The sequence below is a fragment of the Leishmania panamensis genome (assembly GCF_000755165.1).
Source record: "Leishmania panamensis strain MHOM/PA/94/PSC-1 chromosome 20 sequence".
Classification (NCBI taxonomy): domain Eukaryota; phylum Euglenozoa; class Kinetoplastea; order Trypanosomatida; family Trypanosomatidae; genus Leishmania; species Leishmania panamensis.
This window is the reverse complement of record NC_025866.1, coordinates 633,244-653,206: the sequence shown is the minus strand read 5'-3', so window position 1 is coordinate 653,206 and position 19,963 is coordinate 633,244. Positions and strand designations below refer to the sequence as shown.

The 19,963-nt window shown below is 58.8% G+C and overlaps 4 protein-coding genes across 4 annotated transcripts; all 4 read left to right on the top strand.

Annotated features, from left to right (window-relative positions):
* Positions 1 to 535: 535 nt before the first annotated feature.
* LPMP_201450 (hypothetical protein) lies at positions 536 to 8,623 on the top strand (the record flags this gene model as incomplete). Its single annotated transcript, XM_010700044.1, has 1 exon — positions 536 to 8,623. One exon carries the CDS (start codon positions 536 to 538, stop codon positions 8,621 to 8,623), a length of 8,088 nt encoding a protein of 2,695 aa, XP_010698346.1.
* Positions 8,624 to 9,498: 875 nt separating this feature from the next.
* Positions 9,499 to 11,220, top strand: LPMP_201440 (hypothetical protein; the record flags this gene model as incomplete). The annotated part of the gene is made up of 1 exon (XM_010700043.1): positions 9,499 to 11,220. The coding sequence occupies one exon, from the start codon at positions 9,499 to 9,501 to the stop codon at positions 11,218 to 11,220; it is 1,722 nt and encodes a 573-aa protein (XP_010698345.1).
* A 1,380-nt stretch (positions 11,221 to 12,600) lies between these two features.
* Positions 12,601 to 16,527, top strand: LPMP_201430 (hypothetical protein; the record flags this gene model as incomplete). The annotated part of the gene is made up of 1 exon (XM_010700042.1): positions 12,601 to 16,527. One exon carries the CDS (start codon positions 12,601 to 12,603, stop codon positions 16,525 to 16,527), a length of 3,927 nt encoding a protein of 1,308 aa, XP_010698344.1.
* Positions 16,528 to 17,267: 740 nt separating this feature from the next.
* On the top strand, positions 17,268 to 18,488 carry LPMP_201420 (hypothetical protein; the record flags this gene model as incomplete). Its single annotated transcript, XM_010700041.1, has 1 exon — positions 17,268 to 18,488. The coding sequence occupies one exon, from the start codon at positions 17,268 to 17,270 to the stop codon at positions 18,486 to 18,488; it is 1,221 nt and encodes a 406-aa protein (XP_010698343.1).
* Positions 18,489 to 19,963: the final 1,475 nt, after the last annotated feature.

Genomic DNA, 19,963 nt, shown 5'->3' with positions numbered 1-19,963 from the left:
TGGGAAGCGGAGGTGAACAGGACTCTGTCTCGTAGCTGCTGCGCTGCAGTCATCTCAGGTTTGAAGTCTCCTGGTATTGCAGGTACGAAAGGCGACGCTGTGCGTGTTGGGTGTGTATGCGTGTGTGTCTTTCTTTTCGCTCCACTTTTCTAAGACCGGTGAGGACGATAGCGACTGTGTATGGACTCCCTCCTCCTCATTACCGCTTGGGTGTCTCTACGACGTGCTTTTCATCTCCGCTGTCGTTGTTTGTTGTCTCCGTTTGGTTGGCCTCTTTGTGTGTCTTTTTTCGCTGTCTCTCACGGAGTTCAATTAGGATAAAGTTCCCTTGTGGGTGATCTGGCCAGCCCTGCACCGGTCTCTCTCTCCCTCTTCCTCCCTCTTCCTCCTTTCTTTGGAAGTCCGTGCCAGCATAGCCCTCCTGTCGTGGTCAAAGAAGACCGCTGCACCTTTCCCCACAAATTGGCCAGGCTGGCGATCTTTTTCTTTCTTTCCGTTGTGCTTCAGCGCTACTGGCGGCTGATTGCTGTGGAATATGTTTAGAGCTTCTACCAACGCACCACAACCGTCACAGACCCGCGCTGCTCCTTCGTGCGGCTTTCCGGCCGCGCCGACAGCAACACTGACTACGGCGAGCGGCAGCAGCGGAGCTCCGGTGACGGCGGCGCAACCACCTCAAACGGTTAATGTCTCGTCAGGAGCCCCACAGGGGCAACACGCCGTGACGAGTAGTCCACCGCCAGCACCAGGTGGGTTTGCATGCAGGAACCCCCCTGTTGCTACGGGAGGGCTCGGTAATGCCTCTGCTGCGCCTGCGCCTGCATCAGCGATGCAACCAGCTACGCCGCCCTACGTGGAGCTCTTCGCTAAGGCCTGCCGCGACGGGGTGGTCAGCGACGCCTTCACTCAAGAACTCAAGAAGCGCTTCAGCACTCCTATGGAAGTGACAGTAGCGCCGCCAGCTACAGTGCCTCAGGCAATCACAAAAGCCCTGCATACAGGTGCTCAGTGGCAGGCAGCGGTGGCGCCTCAAGCTACGCTCACCAACTTCTCTACCAGCACCGCGCCAGCTGCAGTAGCCAGCGTGACCTACTCGACATTGGCGCGCGCAAACGAGCCCAAGCAGCAGCAAGAGCGACGGCGATTGCAGGTGGAGCAAGCTTTAGAGTTCCTGCAGACGCTGCTGCTGTGTGACAGTGGCTACAATAATAGCGAAGCTCCGCCGGTCGACAACCCAGCTACCTCTCCGTGGACAGAGAGCGTGGGGGAAGTAAAAGGCTTGCATGCAGCGATGGCGGCAGTGGCCGTGCCTGCCGCAAGCAATCTCATTTCCTTTCTAAAAACGACCATCACAGCGAACAGCCAGGCTAGTGATGGCGAGGCCGCCGCATGCACTCTCTTCATTGACAACCGGCGTAAGCGGCCAGACAAGAGCCCAGTACTGCTCGCTGCGCAGTGTCTGTATGTGTTGTCGCGCCACTTTCAGCTGACAGTGAGTGTGGTGAAGGAGGCGCTGGACCTGATGGAGACGCTGTACCTTCTACTAAAGAATTCGTTACAGAACCGAATTGTGCCCCTGCCAGCCTTCAGTGACAACGTAGACACGTGCTGCCTCAACACTCTCCTCTGGCTCTGCGTCTTCTCCGTGGTGAACATGACCGCCGTATGGAAGAAACTGCGCTCCACCACAGGAGAGCTGCACCTGAATGAGCTGATTCATTCCACTGCAGCTGCATCCCTTGGCACCGCTGTATCCGCACTGCGCTGCAAGCTCCGTGAGAGTGTGCAGGCGCCGAGCGCAAGTGCTGGCGGGGGTCTCTACAGTGACGTGCTTACAGATGCCCGCCGCGGCGGTGGAGGGGAGCTGTTGCTTGGTGGGGGCAGCGGTGGCGACCGTGCCGCCTCGTCTTTGTCACCGGCGGTGTACACATGGCAAGTTCTCGCTGACAGCTACCTGAGCATCTTGACCTTGGCAGAAGGCTGCCTCCTCCGCGCCAAGGGGAGTGAGCAAGGCTACGACAAAGCACTGGACGCCTTCCTTGGTGCGCGCATGGCTTCGCCCTCGTCTTCTCGCATGCCTATGACTCCGGCAAGCGTTGCCGTTCATCGCGGCAAAGTTACGAAACGGATGGTACAGCTGGCACCTGTCCCCCGGACACTTTCAATCCCCCTTGGTCTTCTCTACATTGCTCCGTACGAGATGATGTCGTATCTCTTTGATGAGATGCTGCCGCTGCTCCGCCATCTCTCGGAGCTGGAAGTAGCTACACACCGGCGGTACTGCGAGCAGCTTGAGGAGCTGCCACGTCTGCCCGCATCTATGCGCAGCGGAGGCGTGGCGGCGCCGGAGGCGTACTACGGCTACCAGCACCGCGGCGCAGCACAGAATGGCCGCACGGAGGAGACGGAGGACGCAGAAGTGTTGCTGCAGAAGGTGACGCGTACTGGAGCTGGTGGCGATGTTATCGGGGAACCGTTCACGTCTGAGATGGCGCATCTGCTTGAGGCACTCGCGATTTGCCTACAGCACCTGCCACCAAAGGTGCTAAACCCAGACCTCGACTCTGATTGTGCCGCAACCTTCTTCATCTTCAAGAATTTTGTGAAGCACATGCGGCAAGTCTTCGCCACGCAGCGGAGCAGCGCCCCCTCGGCCACCGTGGGTGCCACCGGAGGGGGCAGCTGCTCGATCAGCGGCTTCGGCGCCAAGTGGGAGAACTACACGCTGAAGCTGATGACCAGGTTTCTGGAAGTGATGGCGATGATCGGCCGTAACCCGCAGTACACGCAGCGAGTTGTGGTGCTCCTCACGGACGCTCAGACAGAGTGTGGCGAGATGCAGTGGCACAGTTTGGTGAGTCAGGCACTCGAGTGCGCTGGCTTCAACAGTGCCGTTATTGGCACTCCTGGCGCGCTGGGAAGCGGCGGCAGCGCAGATTCAGTCATGGCGTTGGCAGCAGCAGCAGCAGCACAGAAGTCCTCTGCAGGGTCTGTGGCAGGTGATGCGGCCGATGGTGACGACATGTATACGCTCTTGTCGACGGTGCCAGGCGCGAACAGGGTGCCGCGCGCGTTGCACCAGCAGTTCACCCGTGCCTACGCGCGCAAGTATCAGCGCAAGTTTATCGCCAGCTTCTTTCTCTTGCTGCGCCAGTTATTTGGCCACCCCACTCTGCAGCCCATCGTGAGCGCCCACATGACCCTTGCGCTCGCCCTGACGTTCCTCTCGGCACCGCAGCAAAGCCAGATTATGCTGGGCAGTACACTGTCGCTCATCTCGGCCCTTATCACGAACGCGGCGGACGCGCAGCTAGTCTGGTCGTTTCTGGAGCAGCGCCGCCTGCTCCATCAGTCGTCGGTGCGCACACAACATCAGGTTCATGAAGGCGGCACCAGCGCCAGCTCCGCTTTGGACAATCGCTTCACCACGTTGTCATTCCCGGCTGCTGCCGGACAGCGAGAGTCGCCCGTACACGAGGAGGCGCTTTCCATTATAGGGCACTGCCAATGCGAGTGCACACAGGGCACCTACGACATTACAATCGGCTTCCTCAATCTTGTCACCGCTCTGTTCCAGCACGACCAGCCACCTATGGCGGCGCTGCCTGTGTACAACACAGTCACGCACTTCATCTCGCACGAAGTACTGCGCGGCGTGCTGAAGCGCATGTTTTCTCACTCACATGAGCGGTACACGGTGATGGCGCTCGCGTGCGCGGTGCTGCGGCAGGCGCTGCTCGTGCGCTTCAGGTGCGACGAGAACGGGCGCACGGCAGTGCTGCCTTTTCCCGTCATCATGGCGATCAACAAGGCCCCGACAGACGTGGTCGGCGAGGTGCTCAAGCTTATTCTTGAGGCTAGCGATGCATCGTACGAGCTTCTTAGTCACCACCGCGCGGCCGTCCGCCAGGCGATGCGGCTACTCATCACAGCAATCCAGACAGTGCGAGAACAGAGTATTGAGCTTTTGCTCTTTGACAACCGCACCACTCTCAACAACGATTTGGCTGTGCGCGTGCTGGGCATGTGTTCACTGCACGACACCCTCCTGACGAAGACCACGCTGCAGCTCTTGCTGCTGTTCCCCTTTGAAACAGCGAATCAGGCAGCGCATTACTGGGCTGGGCTCACTCACAAGTACGCCCCAGTCCTTGACTCCTTTACACAGCTTCTGCATCCGCTGAACACTGCGCCAATGGTGATGCAGGCGCCACCAGAGCTGGCGCAGCTCGACTTCCAACCGTCAGAGCTCATCCCTGGGTGGTCGGCCGCGGTGCTCATAGAGACCAAGTCGCTGCTGCTCGATCTTCTCATGCAGCACGCAGATGTGACGGAGCCGTCGCTGACCGCGTGGATGGGCGGCTTTTATGGTGAGGACTACTCTCGCCGCCACCGACGAGGACAGCCATATGTCTCCGCAGCAGCTCGAGTGGCCTCCATACATGACAACGCGACTGACGGGAACGGCACCGCCGGCGAGCCTCGGTGGTGGCGATCCACCCTTCTCACTTCCGTCGTTGAGGGCGCATGTAGCTGTGAGGTCGAACGCGCACATCCGGCCCTGGCCGTCAAGTACGTGAAGCTGCTCTACCTCCTGCGTGCCAACCGACTCTACGGCTCCCTCGTCATTCGCCCCTTTCTAGAGTCGGTCTGCCAGACGCTGTTCCTGCGACTGCAGCACTACCAAGCCAGTCAGTGCACCCCGGTTGCACTCAGCAAGTACGCGTACGTGCTCAAACTCCTGGCATTGGAGGTCTGCTACACGTATCGCACAGCCCCGGAGAACCTGCGGCTTGCGCAAAACACAACCATCACGTCCATCGCGGTCGAGGTGCTGCTCTCGCTCCTCTACCCCTTCGGCAGCAGCAGTGGTCCCGCCGCGCTGAGCGAGTGCGAATACGGCGCCATCGCGGACAGCGGAGTTCGGAGCCTCTACGAGGTAGACGGCTTCGATAGCGAAACACACGCGAACGCACTGTCGCAACGTGACGTAGACCAGGATGGAGAACAGCAGTGGAATGCGGGCGTGGCGGTCATGTCTCGTGACGCCGCTGTCGACATTACGAGCTGGCTGCCACAGGCGCTACAAGTACTGCCTACCTTCCCAGAAAAGCTGCCCGATGTTGCTGGAGGACTAAACCATCTCGTTCCCGCTGCGACAGACGGCGTCGTGCAGTACAACATGACAAGTCTTTATAGCGCGATTCAAGCGGAGCACGCGCGCGCAAACAAGCCGCCTATGACCATGGCTGAGCTGCGCGAACGACTGCGACCCTTCATTGCCGCAAATGACTGTTTCTTCTCGTACGCGGCAGGCGTCAGTTTTGTCGAGGGCTGGTGCCAGCTTGTGAGTGTGTCCTGCTCGGTCGTGAAAGGTTTGTCGGTGTCGCGACTGAGTTCTTTTGCCTTGTGCATTCTACGCGGACTGGACGCTACAACGCGGCTTACCGCAGCAGCTCAGGAGCAAGTGGCGGTTCGTTTGTGCCACTGTCTGTCCACTGTGATGGCTCACCTCCGGCAGACAGTTTGTGCGTCAGTAGCGCTGTCGCTCACGACACCGCAGAACGCGGAGGCGGAGGCAGCCTGGTACGAACAAGGCAACGGGGGTTATCCTGGCCTGCAGGGAGGCGGTGGTGCACCGCTCGATACAGCACGTGCGGTGTCGTATCGGCACAGCGGGTGTGAGCGTCGCACCGCATCAAGCGTGTCTGCTCAGCCCATCACGGCCACGACAGTGCGCAGCCACGGCTGTGGCGTGGAGCGAGAAATGAGAATCGGGCAGCGCCGCCCGCGCGAGAAGAGTCGCCATACCACACCTCAATACCGAAATAGTCACGGTGGTGGAGGGGCAACAGGAAGCGCGAGTGACAAAACCGGCAAGTCGTTCGCCACTAACGCTGGCGAGCTCAGCAACTTTTTTAGCGTCGCGAACCGCTCGCAGCTGGCGCAGGCACTGATACAGCACCGTGAAGCAGAACGCAGCGGCGCAGCGCCTATTTCGGTGGCAGGTGAAGAGACTACCACGCTTGCGTCTTGGAGTAGACCGGAAGTGACTAGTGCATCCTTGCTATTGGGGCCACTGGTGCGCGCCCTGGTGCATTGGGGAACTCGCATTGCGTCGACACGGGCGGAGCTCTACCTCAGCCTTTTGTGTCTCGCTGAGACGCCTGGTGTCAACCTCGACGATGTGGTAGTGTGGCGCTTTCAAAGGGCACTGCTTGATGTGGTGTGCACAGACATCTGCGGCAGCAGCGGCTCGAGCGCAAGCGGGGGTGGTGAGAACCGTCTCGGAGGGAACGTGGCCGCTGAGCAGGCAAGCAATGGTCTGAGCGGCGCTGCTCCAGCAAACAGCAGTGGCAGCGGCGCAACAGCACTCTCGGCGCACCCGCAGCAGGCGGTAGCACTTCTGGTTGCCCTCCTACAGGTGTCGGCACCAATTCGTGACGAGTTCTGCCACCCAGACCCCGGAGGTGGTGATGAACTCGGTAGGTGGGCGTTACGGTGCGCTACGGCGCTGCTCCAGAGCGTGGACCGTGCAGTCTGCAACTTCCTCACCAGCAACGGCGCACAACTGGGCACGCTACTGTGGCACCTACGCAGCGCCTTCGATGTCTTCTCGGTCATCTCCCTCAGCCACAGCTCGCAGGTGCTGCACAGCGACCTGCTCCACTCGTGCCTCTCGATGCGGGCATGGCAGTACAGTACGCTGGTGGTGTTGGGCTACTCTCAGGCCACTCCCTCCTTTGACCAGGTCCCGAGCAGGACCCTCGTGGAGCAGAACAAGGAGGTGCTGCGGTACCTTCTGCTGGGTGTGGTGAGGTGGGTGAACCTACTTCTCTCTTCCCTCGGCGATGCAGCGCCGCTCTTGTACGAAGTGCAGAAATTTATCCGCGACAATCGACAGCTGATCGACCACATCTTCATATCTCCCACGGCTGTCAGCAGTACCATCGCTGGATCGGCTCGTCTCAGCGCGTCGCACCTGACCCTCTGTGCGGAGTTCTCCGACTGCCTGCGCGCTCTCTCATGCTCAGTGCTGGCGGTAGACTGCCGCAGTCTCGTTGATGGCATGGCGCTGACCGAGCTGCTGAGCATGCTGAGCAGTGAAGAGTTGTGGCACCGCGGTCCGACAGAGTTGCATGGCTTTGCAGACGTCGATGGCGAGGAAGGCAGCAAGAGTGGTGCCGCTGGAGGTACATCTGTTGTAGCCTCGCCAGCAGCAGCAGGAGCAGCGGACGCAGAGTGCGGCGACGCCAGTGATGGAGAAGATGCGGGTGGGGCTCTGGTAAAGCTAACCAGGGCAACTAGCACTGCAACAGCGCACACCTTCTCCGCAGCTGAACGCGGGCGCGATGTCGTGGCGCTGACGGTGCGCAATCTTGCCCATCTGCTGCTTAACACCGAGTACGGGCATCGAAGCAACGAGGATGCCGGTGTCTTCATTGCCTGCGCCGACAGCCCACCGATGCTGCGCCACTCTGCTGCGAAGCGGCAACTGGTCGCAAAAATTATCCGTCACGTTGCTCATTCCCTCGTGCAGTCAAGCACATCGGAGGTGCGAGAGTTCCGCCTTGAGTGCTACCTTTACGCCCTGCACGCCATGGTCTGCTTACTGCACTCCTTCGTTCTTCCCCTGGCGTGCTCAGCGTCGTCGCAGACGCAGTCTTCATACACCCTCACTCTGCCAGGAGATTTTGTGCGCTATCTATCTGAGCTTCCGCTTGGTGAGTTCACCAACACTCTGAAGCAGGCACAAGAAGCCGTGTATCAGCTGCGCGAGTTCAACACGGACTACCGTGGCGGTCTTCGTGCGAGCCGGGTGGCTGCAAACGCCTGGGTAATTGGCACTTCCTCTGCTGGACCGCACACGCTGAGCAACAGCGTGCGCGTTGCCAGCGCCGCCGATCAGAAATCGACGGTGTCGTCTACGCCCCACAATCTGCCACTCTCTCCGCCGGCAGCAGCACATGTTGAAGGCGGCAACACCGACGCCTTCAGCACGCCATTGGCGCCGGGTTTGTTGCCCGCAGTTGATGCTCTCGGCGGTGGGCGCAACACTGCGACGGGGTCGCAGACGATATCAAAGGCCTCAACTGCGGTTGAGTTCGCCCAGGCGTCGTCTGGACGACGCGAGCCGTACTCCGGCGACCCACCTCCCTCGGCCACGACTTGCTGTGGGGGCAGACCTGGATGTGACTCGAACACGACGGTGGCATTCGACCTCGATGGCCCCTCTTCCCGCCCCCCGCATGTGCAGGGACGGAATGGCGCGAGCACTCCTCCCGGTGTGGCGTCGACTGCAAGCGATTCCCAGTCCTCCCTGCTGCCCGCCACGGACGATGGGGCGAAGCTCAGCCCAGAGGTTACGCTGTGGGAGCTGCTACCGGGACGTGGTGGCGCACGTGAGGGTGAATGGACGCGACTATACGACGCGGCCACGGCGCTCGATGTCCCGGGAACCGCTGTGGACGGCGATTTGGACTCCACTGGTATCCGCAGCGCGCCACTGCAGTGGAAGGACGTGCTTAACGTCGAGAATGAAGTGCGCCAGGTGAAGATCGCGATCGCCAACGCGTTGCGGGCAACGAAGGGGGCGATGTATCTCGTGCGAAAGCACGCGTAGAGGGTGTGCCTCACCGTGGCGGTACGTCAGGGAGGAGGCGTATCCGTGCTTTGGGGAGGGGTCCGGCTGTTTGTGTTTTTTTTTAAAGGGCATGTTAGGCATCCTTACTTGGCTTTGTGTCACCTAAGCTGGGCGGCCGCAAGGAAGGGGCGGGGGGTTCCGGCAGTGAGACCAAAAAGAGGGTGACGGAAACAGTCAGTCCAGGGCTGTAACAGGATGCTCCCTCCTCTTCCTCCCTCCCCCCTACTGCACGTTCTTTGTTGCTGTTGTGGCAATGGTGGTGGTTGATCTCGCTCGCTTTAACGTTTTAATGCATCTTCATAGAGCCCACCTTCGGTAGTTAATATACACTCACACGCAAGTAGCGCATGCGCCCAGAAAGACTGTAGTATGCAGCGTTTGTGTGATTCCTGTGAGGCAACGCACCATTGTCGGGAGGACCTCTTTGGCCCGCCACCTCCGAAGTACCTCGACTCTCACGACGCCTCTTTCACTCACTCACTCGTTGTCGCGGTGACCGAGGTACTGCTCTTCAGGGCACTACTGCATGTTTTTTTTTGTTTTTTACGTGGTTTCAGCCGGCAGCTTTGCCTGTTCTGAGTGATGCATGTGGCGAGACGAGGACGGCGGTGGCACCACGCTCGGTCGAGAAGATCGAGTGCACGAGCAGCAGAGCTGCTACCTATCGCCTTCACCATAGAGAACGACTTCCTCCTCCACCCTCTTCCACCCTCACGATACCTCCCCTGCTGCTTTCTTTTGCCTTTCCCCCAATTTATCCTCCCCCCTCGCTCCAGAGGAAGCGAACGAAAACAAAAGAAGAAAAGCCGAGCACCTCCAGCACACCCACCCACCCACACACGCACATTGACAAGATGGCGGCTGCTCGTCAGGAAATGGCAGACCTGCTGCGCGAGGTACAGAAAGTCCAGAAAGAGCTGCAACCTGTGCGGTCTGCCGTGGCTGTCCTTCAGAAAAGGGAGGCAGATACGCCGAACGCTGCGGCAACCGGGGCCTCCTTGAAGAAAGTAGCCACGCGCCTCGAAAGCGTGAGGCACAAGTATAGGCCGTATTTGATGCGCCTGAAAGAGCTGCTCTTTGACGAGGTGCCTGCGTACCTGCAACAGACAGCGCTGCTGGCGGCGGACGGGGAGTCTCCGGAGCATCACCCAGACGGCGCGTCTCGCGGCACACGCAACGTGCCAAACGAGCGACTTACCGCGACTTTCTCGTCTTCCGTCAAGAGCACGAACGACGATGCAGCTCATCTTCTTCAGCAGGTCTGCCCGCCATCGACTCCGCACCTTGTACAACCCGAAAACCTTCGCTTCACGCAGCAGCAGCTTCGTCTCCGCACGGAGATCGTTGAGTACTTGATTGAGACGAATCGAATCGACATCGCCGAGCACGTGCTTTGTGAATACGGACTACCGCTGCAGTGGTTTCCACGGCTGGTGCTGTTGCATCGCCAGCGGATTTTTGGAACGGCAACAGAGGGGGTAGAGTCCTTGCGAAACACTCTTCCCCCCAGTGCAGCGGCAGGCGTAACTGCGGCGACGGTGACTTCTGGCCTTTCGCAGTCGTTCCCAGCCCCTGGCGTCTCTCTGCCGGTGACGCCATCGACGCGTCCCCGTGCCTCTGGCGCTCCGCCGAAGTCACCAATTCTGCAACATTTTTTTGCCTCCTCGAAGAGCAACGCGACTGGTGTCCCGGCGCCTTTCTTGCCACGATCTCCAGCCCCAAAGCCTACGTCGGCAAGCTCAGCTGGGGCCAGTACGCCTATGGGACTGCATGTGAACCGGAGCGCCGCCTCGACTGCCTCTTCGGCCATCCACTCACCGCCTACCCCACAGCAGCAACAAAGGGAAAGCGGGGTGACAAGTGTGTTTCCCTCACAGGCACCGCCCAGTACCGACACGCCTGGTGCCGCTGCTGCCCCTGTTACAATGCCGGATCTCGTCGTGCGTGTCGTGAGCGCTGCCATGTACTTGAAGGATGAGTACCTGGACCGCATGGTACTGGAGCGCACTCTGGAGCAACACCTCGGCTCCGCGGCGTCCTCCGTGTCGGCGAACGCCGCGTCGACTCGTGGTAGCAGCACGCCATCCCCCAACTCTGCGACGTCACCCGACCGCTACAAGGCATGTGTTCTGAGTCGTATTGCCAACATACCTCGTCACCACCTGCACACGCAGTCCGGTGACGACGCCTTCGATAATGCCATGATGAACATCATCGAGGATCTGCTAGTGTACGGCTTGCAGAGGTGGGCAGAGGTGGATTCCGCGACGGTGGCTGATGCTGAAGAGGCGGCCGCAGAGTCCAAGAAGAAAGCGGAGCTGCAACTTACGTTGACCACGGACACCCTTCTGACTCCGCAGGAGATGCTGCTGGCGGACAAGGTGTGGAACGAGGACATCCTCTTCCTAAAGCGGCCCACAAGGTTTTACTGCGTCGAGAGTGGTTTGAGCACGGACGACGGGACCGCCTCCGCGCTGGCGATGCCCCGCGCGCGCACAAATGGCGAGGTGGTATCCAAGCTCGTCGCCGTCAACCACGACGCACTTGACTCTACCGCGGGCATCTTTATCACTTGATGCGAGCGCCTCGGACAGATCCAAACAAACACGTACACACACCGAGAAACACACATACTCCAGTACGTGGAAGGCCACGCGCACGCCGTCGAGACACCGCGTGCACCATAAAGCACCTGATGAGTATGGGCGCCACTTATGTCTCAGTGACGAGTGTTTTACACGGCTCTGCTGCTCAAAGAGGGGGAAACGTCCGTATTTCTGTTTTTTTTTTTGCTGCTTGGTGGTGGTGGAAATACGTCTAGGTGGGTGTTGTAGGACTGGCACATCGGTGGCAGGAGGTGTTCTGGCTCCGATTTGTCTCGTAAGTACACTGTGGGAGTTTTAGTTTGTTTTCTTCGTCAGCTTGTTTGATTTGACTACCTGCGTTACTTTTTCAGGCATATATACAGACGTCCAGACTCCTGCACACAGAGGCGGCTGTTAGCGGTTCCGCTTGTTTCGCGTTTTCCCGCTTCATAGTCCCCCCCCCCTCCTCTGCGCATATGCGCCCCTCACACCCTAGACGTTTCTTCGTTAGCTGCATATGTTTTTCTGTGGGGATTTTCGGGAAAAAAAACGTTGTGCGTGTCCGTTTCGTTCCTCATGCTGTGCCATGTCCTCAATCCCTGTGTGCGCGTGGCTATGGGCGGCATAGTGCTTCCTCTCTTTGCTCCGAGCCCCCATCCTGTGTTCGGATCTTTCTCACAAGACCACCTCTCGATGTGTTGCGACAGGACCTCTCTGTGTGACAAGACGGCCAATCACAAAAAGGATCAAGCTGGTGCATCTGCGTAGAAGCTGGCTTGGCGCTCAGCAACACTGCTTGAGATGCCACAGACACACACACGAACTCAATCGTCAAATACCACGCGACTGCGCAGCTGTAGGGTTTGCATGGTCTTGCATGCACCCATGCAAAATACCGCCGCGGCCCTTTACCGCGAAATGTCATATCACACGTGCGGCGATGCGATTCTACTCACGACACTTCACCAAAAGCCTCCCACGTATCGCGCTCTCTTCCTCTCTCGATTCCTCGGTTAGGGCACAAACCGGTGTATGTGTGTGTGTGTGTGTGTGTGTCTGTGTGTGTGTGTGTTTATCTGTGTCTGTGCGTAAACGACTGCACGACACTCCCTAACACCTCTCTTCTGTTCCCTATCCGAAGTCCAGCCGGCAACACGCAGGCGTTTTCATGAGGAAGAGGATTACACGCACATCTGCGGTACAGCGACAGAAAAAGTGGGTGGAGGGTACGTATGTGTCTCCAGTAGCGTGGCTAGGATCAGATTTCAAGAAACACAGACCTCGTTGCAGAGCCGACTCACCATCGCACTTCAAAGCGAAAGAGGCGCCGTTGGTCATAGACATACTCAGAGATAGAGCCAAACGCATAGAATGAGCTCTTGTGTAGAGGAGTCCGCTCTCTTCAGCTTCTCCACCAAGGACCTGGTAACAGCGCACCAGGGGACGTGCACCGTAGTTTACCAGGCCGTCTGTGCCGAAGCCATCCGCATCATCTTCGCCCTCTATGAACTCTCGCAGTCTGGAGCCGCAGAGCTGGGAGATGAGTTACGCCACTGTCGAACGGTCATCAGTGAATGTTGGCACTCTCCACTGGACGTCGTGGACTGCTTAACGCCGCAGTCTCAGATCCGGAGTTCGCCGCTCCTTTCGTGCAGTCCTTCGCACGAAGACACGCGCCTCAGACCTCAAAGTCAAAGCAAGGAAGAGTTTCGCGCGCTGTCCTCTTCCGCTGAAGTGCGGGGGCGCATTACCAACGCCTCTCTCTATGGGCTCCTTACGGCGGCCCATCTGTTGCGCTGCTCAACGTGGACGGCCGTGTCCCTTGTGCCGAGGACCTGGCGTGAAGGTCACTCAGCTGGGACGCAGGTATCGCAGCTGCTCTCGCAGGCACGGGCCGCCGAAGAGCTGCGCACACGCGAGTCTGGATGGTGCGCGACGGCACTCGTTCAGCTCACGGAGTGGATGCTGTTCTCGGGTAGCCCCCACGTTCCCTCCTCCGTGGCGTCGACGCTGCTGTCGCGAGCGTTGAGCGTGGCAGAAGTGCAGCGCACCCCCACAGACCGCCGTGACCATTTTTTGTGCAGTACGCCCCCTCTCCGCGCCGCTGACGAGGCGCCATCTGACCCTCTGCCCCTTTACTTTCCCCTCTTGCTGGACGGGAAGGAGTGCAGCCGAACCTCCGTATCATCACCGTGGCAGCCCTCTCGTGTTTCGGATGCGGTTGAAGGTGGATGTGTCCATGGTTGGCTTCTGGATGACCTGCCTCAGTGGTGTGCTCAGGTTTCGTTAGAGGCGCAGAGTAAGGCCTGGCACCGCACCTCTCTCCTACGACGCGCGCTGGAGCGCTGGCGGGCGCGGCGCGGCTTGCGGGTGGTAGCACATCTCTCTCATGCAGCGGCATCTGCCCCAGAGGTAGAGCCGCACCAGTCGGCGCTCACCGCTCACTCCTTCAGTCTCGTTCCTCAAGTAAGCATGTTGTCCAACGCTGGGTCTCGAAAGGTGGTCGAGGAGGCTCTGCCACGGCGTTTGAAGCTCAGCGATGCCTCTGAAGCGGTTACGTTGTCCCACACGACCGTCACGCAGACGGCGGCAGACACACCGCGCATCAGCAAGGTCGATAACCGGGGTAGTGGAGTGCCCCCAGCTTGGAGCTTCACAGAGGTGCGAGAATTCGACGTATCGACGATCGAGATTGATACTGCGCCGCCTTCGCCAAGTCAGAGCCAGTACCCTCCGTGTGCAAGCCTGCCGGCTGCGCCGATGCTTCCGTGTGCCGATCACGGAGACGACGCCGCAAGCGTGTCAAAGACGTGCCGACTTGAAAGTGTATTGCGTGGTGTGACGACAATGCAAAGTCCACCTTCACTCGACATGGGTGCGGGGGATAACACAAGCACTCTGAGCGAGGAGTGTGGACAGAGCCCGCATCGACGCCCACGCGAGATTCCTCTGCTGCAAAGACGAGGCGACGTGGAGGACTCTTTGGCTTCCAGTACACCGGCCAGGACCCTGTCCTCCAAACAGCGCTTTTTGGCAGACGCAAACTGCACCTCCGCATCATCCGGCCCTACGGCACTCTCCGCGCACGGTGTCTTTGGCCGAGAAGCACAGCAAGAAGAGCGAGCCCGCTTCATCGTCCGGAGACGCGAAAGTGCCATCCTGCACCAGGTGTTTTTTCACTGGCGTGATCGCCGTCTGTACGAGTCGCTGGCGACGCGCTTTATTCAGACGCAACGGCGGGAGACGACGAGAGCGCAGTGCTGGGCTCGTTGGAGGCGTCGCCGAGCAGCGCTCCTACAGCGTGACAAGGAAGTGCGCGATGTGGAGCGTTGCGACGCCTACACGAAACTGAAGGCGCTACAGTACTTTAAAAGGCTGCTGCAGCGATGGAAGATGACTGTCGTAGTACGGCGCTTCTGCATCTCCACGTTGGGGCATCGCGTACTCCGGGCTTGGGGGTGCACTACTCGCTTCGTACAAGCCCAGCGTACCCTTCAGCAGAAGCTGATTGGAGCACGCCGAGTGAAGTGGCAGGTTTGGACGCAGTGGCAGAAACGACGCCAGGAGTCCGTCGCCGATCGTCACCGCGCGGAAAAGCACGGGACCGCTGTTCTGCTCCTCATGAAGGAAGCCTGTGTGCGGCAACAGGCGTTACGCGTCGCAACGTCGCAGTGCAACGCCGTCATACTGAGACGCGCACTGCAGCGGTGGACGCTTCGGTGCACGATCAGTGCACAACTGAGAAGCTTCATCGCATCAAAACGGCCACACAGCAGCCTGACTCGTCAAGCGTGGTGGTTTTGGCGATCCCGATGCCTGGAGCGACAACGGCGACGGGAGCAAGAGCACCGACTTCGCGCGTTTCGTGTGGCACAGTTTGCTAGAGTTTGCTTCATGCGATGGGTGCAACGGTGGCGACGCGAGACGCACATTCGGACCTGTGTGGCGCGGCAGCAACGCCGCCACCTCCTATATTCCTTGTTTCTCCAATGGCATCAACGCATGCAAGTCTGCATGATTGTGCGGCAGGGGCAACAGGAACTGGCGCTTAAGATCAGTGAGCAGCTTCAGGGGAGAAGAGTGCTACGCACATGGCGCCGGAGAGCTACTCAGCATGCTGCAGATTCTCAACGGCTTCGCGAAGCGATAATGGGCACCGATGCAGAGCGCCTTTTGCGGCTTAGCCGACTCGCGCGCACTTTTTACCACTGGCGGACGTACAGCTTCGTGTTGCAGCGGTACAACGTGGATCGGCGGCGTTGTCTGCCGGTCACCGCCAACAGCACTGCAGGAATGAGAAGTATCAGAGAGCGTGGGGCGGTTCTGAGAATCACAGGAGACAGCAGAGTTGAGCACCAGGAGGAAGCAGATGTCGGAGAGGTAGACAGCGAGAGCACCACCAATCCGGCCGCCATGCTACCGCTACCGCCGCCCGCGCGCTCTGCAGTGTCTAAAGTTGTACCTACTGGCCGATCGCACCTGAGTCGTCCGGAGCATGCCAGCCGCGCGCCCACGCACTACGCAACTTTCGCGCAATCGTCACAGAAGTCTGCAGCTCACTGCGGCAGCGCCACTGCCATGCGCAGGAGCACCGCGGCGGCAACTGCAGCTCGTGATGGTTCAGAAGGTACAGGGCATAGTGGCAAGAATGAAGGAGGGCGTACGACCACCTTCACGGCACCACAGGGTGGCTTTCGAGCTGTTCTGCGTAGACAACTCTCCATACCGCTGCGAAAACGCACCATTGCGCTGCAGCGACAACTACTGGCGGTGCAACTGCAGCAGCGGCTTTTCTTCTCCTCCGCCTCTTGTGTGCAAGCCTTAGCTACAAGCTCGCGATCGATGCCACCGGCGCAGCCAGTGTTCGCCGAGCTCCCGTATTCCATCACCCCAACCCCAGGCAGGACAACACGTGTGAGGACGCCACCACCCACCAGAGCTATCGACCAGCACTGGCACAGCAACGAGAGTGGAAGCGACACAGAAAGCCAAGCACCGCTGAGATCCTGCACGGCGACACCGCTATTTTCTGCGCGTAAAGGTGAGCGCGCAGAACGGTTGCGCCGCAAAGCTGCGCGGCGCCAGAGTGCCGCCCTCGTCGAGTCCCCTCACTCCTCCTTACCTCTGCAGCCGCACAGTGGAACTCATCTGCGCGACAACAACAACTACGTGACTGTCAGATCGAGTTCTGTCTCTGCCACCCCCACTCAACACCTGCTCAGCCAGATGGAGCAGTTGGCTCGACGTATCCGCACCTTGGAGGCTGGGTACACCACCGAGGCAGCCACAGCTGTGTGACGAGCAGGAGTCGAGGTTGCCCCGAGGACGTATTCCTACACCTCTGGGGCGACTGCTTGGACCACAACGCCTCCGAGAGAGAGAGAGAGAGACAGTTGATAAGGAGTGCAGCAAGAGCGATGCACGAGAAAAAGAACGAAAGGAACCTCTCAAATCTACACTGCACACGGTCGAACTTGTGTGGTGACCTTCACGTGGCGGTCAACTCTGAGGCCGTGCAAAAAAAAAAAACGTATTGCCGCCACAACGTCTCACTCTCTCGTTGTTTTCCTTGAGGGGGCGATCCGCCTTGTATACACTACTGCAGCGAGCAGGCTATTACGCCAGCCCTTGCCACATCACGACCTGTATTTTTCGCTCTCCGCCCCCTTCCGCTTCCTCTCTGCTTCTGGCATTCACTCTTCTATCGCTGCCGGGAGGGGGGTTTGTTATCTCTTGCTTATCGAAACTATTTCAGGTCTCTAAGAAAGGTCTGAAGAATGTTTTCGCGAGGCACTAACAGCGCCACTGAAACCGCACCGGCTGCCACCGCCACAGATGCCCATCACAGTCAAGCGGACATAAGCGGTGTGTCGGCGCCGCAGATTGACCTCGCTGGGCTTCTGCCAGAGGGGTGGGATGGCTCCAATAGTGTCCTTGCGCGTACAGTTGGACCGCTGCTCAGCAATCCGTACTTCAGCGCTGGTGCTGGGCTCTGGGTTCTTACGGTTGGCGGGGCCTTTGGTCGCCAAGCCTCCGTAATGCTCCAAGCTCTCATGCGGCGCAAGTTTGTCGTCTCTCTTGAGGTGTCGAACCGTGACAACGCCTACGATTGGATGTTGCGCTGGCTGTCCCACCAAAAAACGTTTAAGGTGCAACAGATGTCAGTGCTGACTCGGACGCCATCCATGGAGTACTCGTCCAGCGACCGCATGCGGGCGGAGTGCCTCTTCAGCCCTTGTCCGAATCAGCGACACTTTTTCTTCTACGAGGGTCGCCCGCTGACACTGACGCGGCGACGCCGCGACAACATCAGCCCAGGCTACAGCGATGACATTTTCGAAACACTGGAGTTCACCACCATCGGCACGAGTGCCACAGTGCTGCAGAACATCGTAAAGGAGGCCCAGCAGTTTGCAGAGCAAGAGGACAGCGATCACACGGTAGTGTACATGAATGGTGGAAGCAGCTGGACTCGCCAATCCCGACCGCGTTCGCGGCGCGCCATTCAGTCCGTTGTGCTGCCAGATGGCATTTCTGAGTTTGTCCTAAGCGATGTCAAGAAGTTTCTCAGCTCGAGCTCCTTTTACAAGCAGTTGGGTGTACCCTACCGCCGCGGGTATCTTCTGCACGGGCCTCCAGGGTGCGGCAAGACGAGCTTTGTCATGGCGCTAGCCGGTGAACTGCGCCTCTCCATCTCTCTCCTTAACTTGTCGAATCGCAACCTCAACGACGAGTCGCTGACGTCACTGCTGAACGAGGCGCGCGTAGACACGATTGTACTGCTGGAGGACATCGACCGCGCCTTCAGCAATGAGTGCAACGTTACCATGAGTGGCCTCCTTAACGCACTCGACGGCGTCGGTGCCCAGGAGGGCCGCTTAGTCTTCATGACGACGAACCACGTGGACCTGCTGGACGCGGCGCTGATTCGGCCAGGCCGAGCAGATGTCAAGATTGAAGTCGGCCTGCTGGATGTGGATCAGTCGCAGCGCATGTACCGGAAGTTCTTCCCAAAGGCAACGGAGGATATGGTGGAGGCTTTTGGACGCAATTTTCCACCACATGTAATTAGCGCTGCCCAGCTACAGTCACATCTCTTCTTCCACCGAGACGACGCTGTCGCAGCGACCGTGGCGCTTCCCACATTCATTGCTAGCACTCGCGCCTTCGACGCCAGCATAGAGCAAATGCGAAGCAAGAAAGCGAGGCTTCAGAAGTCTCTACCGCGTGCACCACTGCTTGACTTCGATACCACGTAGCGGCGGTTCACCCGCAGCTCTCTGCTTGGCGCTGCCCCTCTTCGACTCTCCTTCTTGCTCTCCTCTGTTCTAGCCTCTCTTTGCTGGTAGTCTTGCCCATTTGCTGGTGTTCTCAGTTGCTGCTGTTTGTATGTGTGTGTTGGGGAGGAAAGGGGAGGGGTGCGCCTTCTCTCCTTCACTGTTCCCTCTCCCTCTCTTTTTTTTTCTTGCCGCCCGATCCTCCATGTGTTCCCCGTGGTGCTTTCGCGGTGCGTTTGCGCCTCCTTGTCTCGACATGCCTGTTTTCCACCGCTCTCTATTCGCGTCCGTGAGTGCGGGGGGGGGGAGGGGGGAGGGATGCCGGTGTCCGTTGAAATCACAGGAAGCCTTCTGCGCTGTGCGCGGAGCTCAGCAGCTGCGCGTTCATTGTCTTCTCTCACATGGAAATGTTTACGTGTGACCCTCTTCACAGTACTGTCTGTTCGTTCTCTCTTTTTTGTTGTTGTTGCGTGTCTCCTCGCCACCCGCAGTCCGTTTCGTCACCAATGACGCTATCAGCGATTTTCGACGTGTGCGTGTGCCTGTTTCTTCTCGGGTGAGGGCGCCTTCCCCCCACCTTCGCTTTGGTCTTCCTCTGCAGCGCTCCTTAGAACCGTTCCCGACTTCTCCGACTCCGTGTGCGCAGTTTTCACCAGCATAAAACTGCGTCAAGTGTTTAACCGCGACGACTGACTTTAAAATGCACGCAAATATGTGCATGTGCATCAACGCCGCATCCAGCAGGGCAACTCCTGAGAGCAGAAAAAGGAAATAGGCAAGGTGAAAGTCACGGTAGCGTCTTCCAGCTCGAGTGGCACGAGAGGCATCCTCTTTACCTCGCCCCAACGCTAACGTGTGCAGCTACAACAAAGCGGTGAGGGCAATGAACTCCCGCAATAGGCAATGAGGGAGTGTCCACTGAACTGGTGGGAGGGGGACGATGCTTGACGTCTCCTCACTTCGGGTACTCTCTGTACTCTCTCCCTTTCTTTGTCTGCGTATCCTCTTCTTTTTTTTCTTTTTCCATTCATTTCTCACACGTTCTCTACCGACCGCATTAGCGCCGCCCATGCACATGCATGCACTAACACACATACACGCGGAAGTATCCCAACAGCAGTACTCCTTATTTCATAGAGTCATCGAACGCAAGAAAAAGAAGTGACTGGGGTAGTGGAACGACGGTCGTCAGGGTCGATTCACACACACACACTGCGATCGGGTAGCAGTTTACGGACTCTCTCTTGATCATACGTTGCTGCTCGCTGCTGCTGTCACCTCACTTTTCATTTCTGCCTTTATACTGGTGTCCCGTTGTTCTACGACTACACGCATCTTCGCCTATTTCCTTAGTTCTTCTAGTTCTCCCTGGATTGCACCCAGCCTCTGCTTCCCCCTCCCTCTTGTCTTCTAGCTTTCCCCTCCCTCTACGCTACCATCAGCACCCAGCTCGTTTT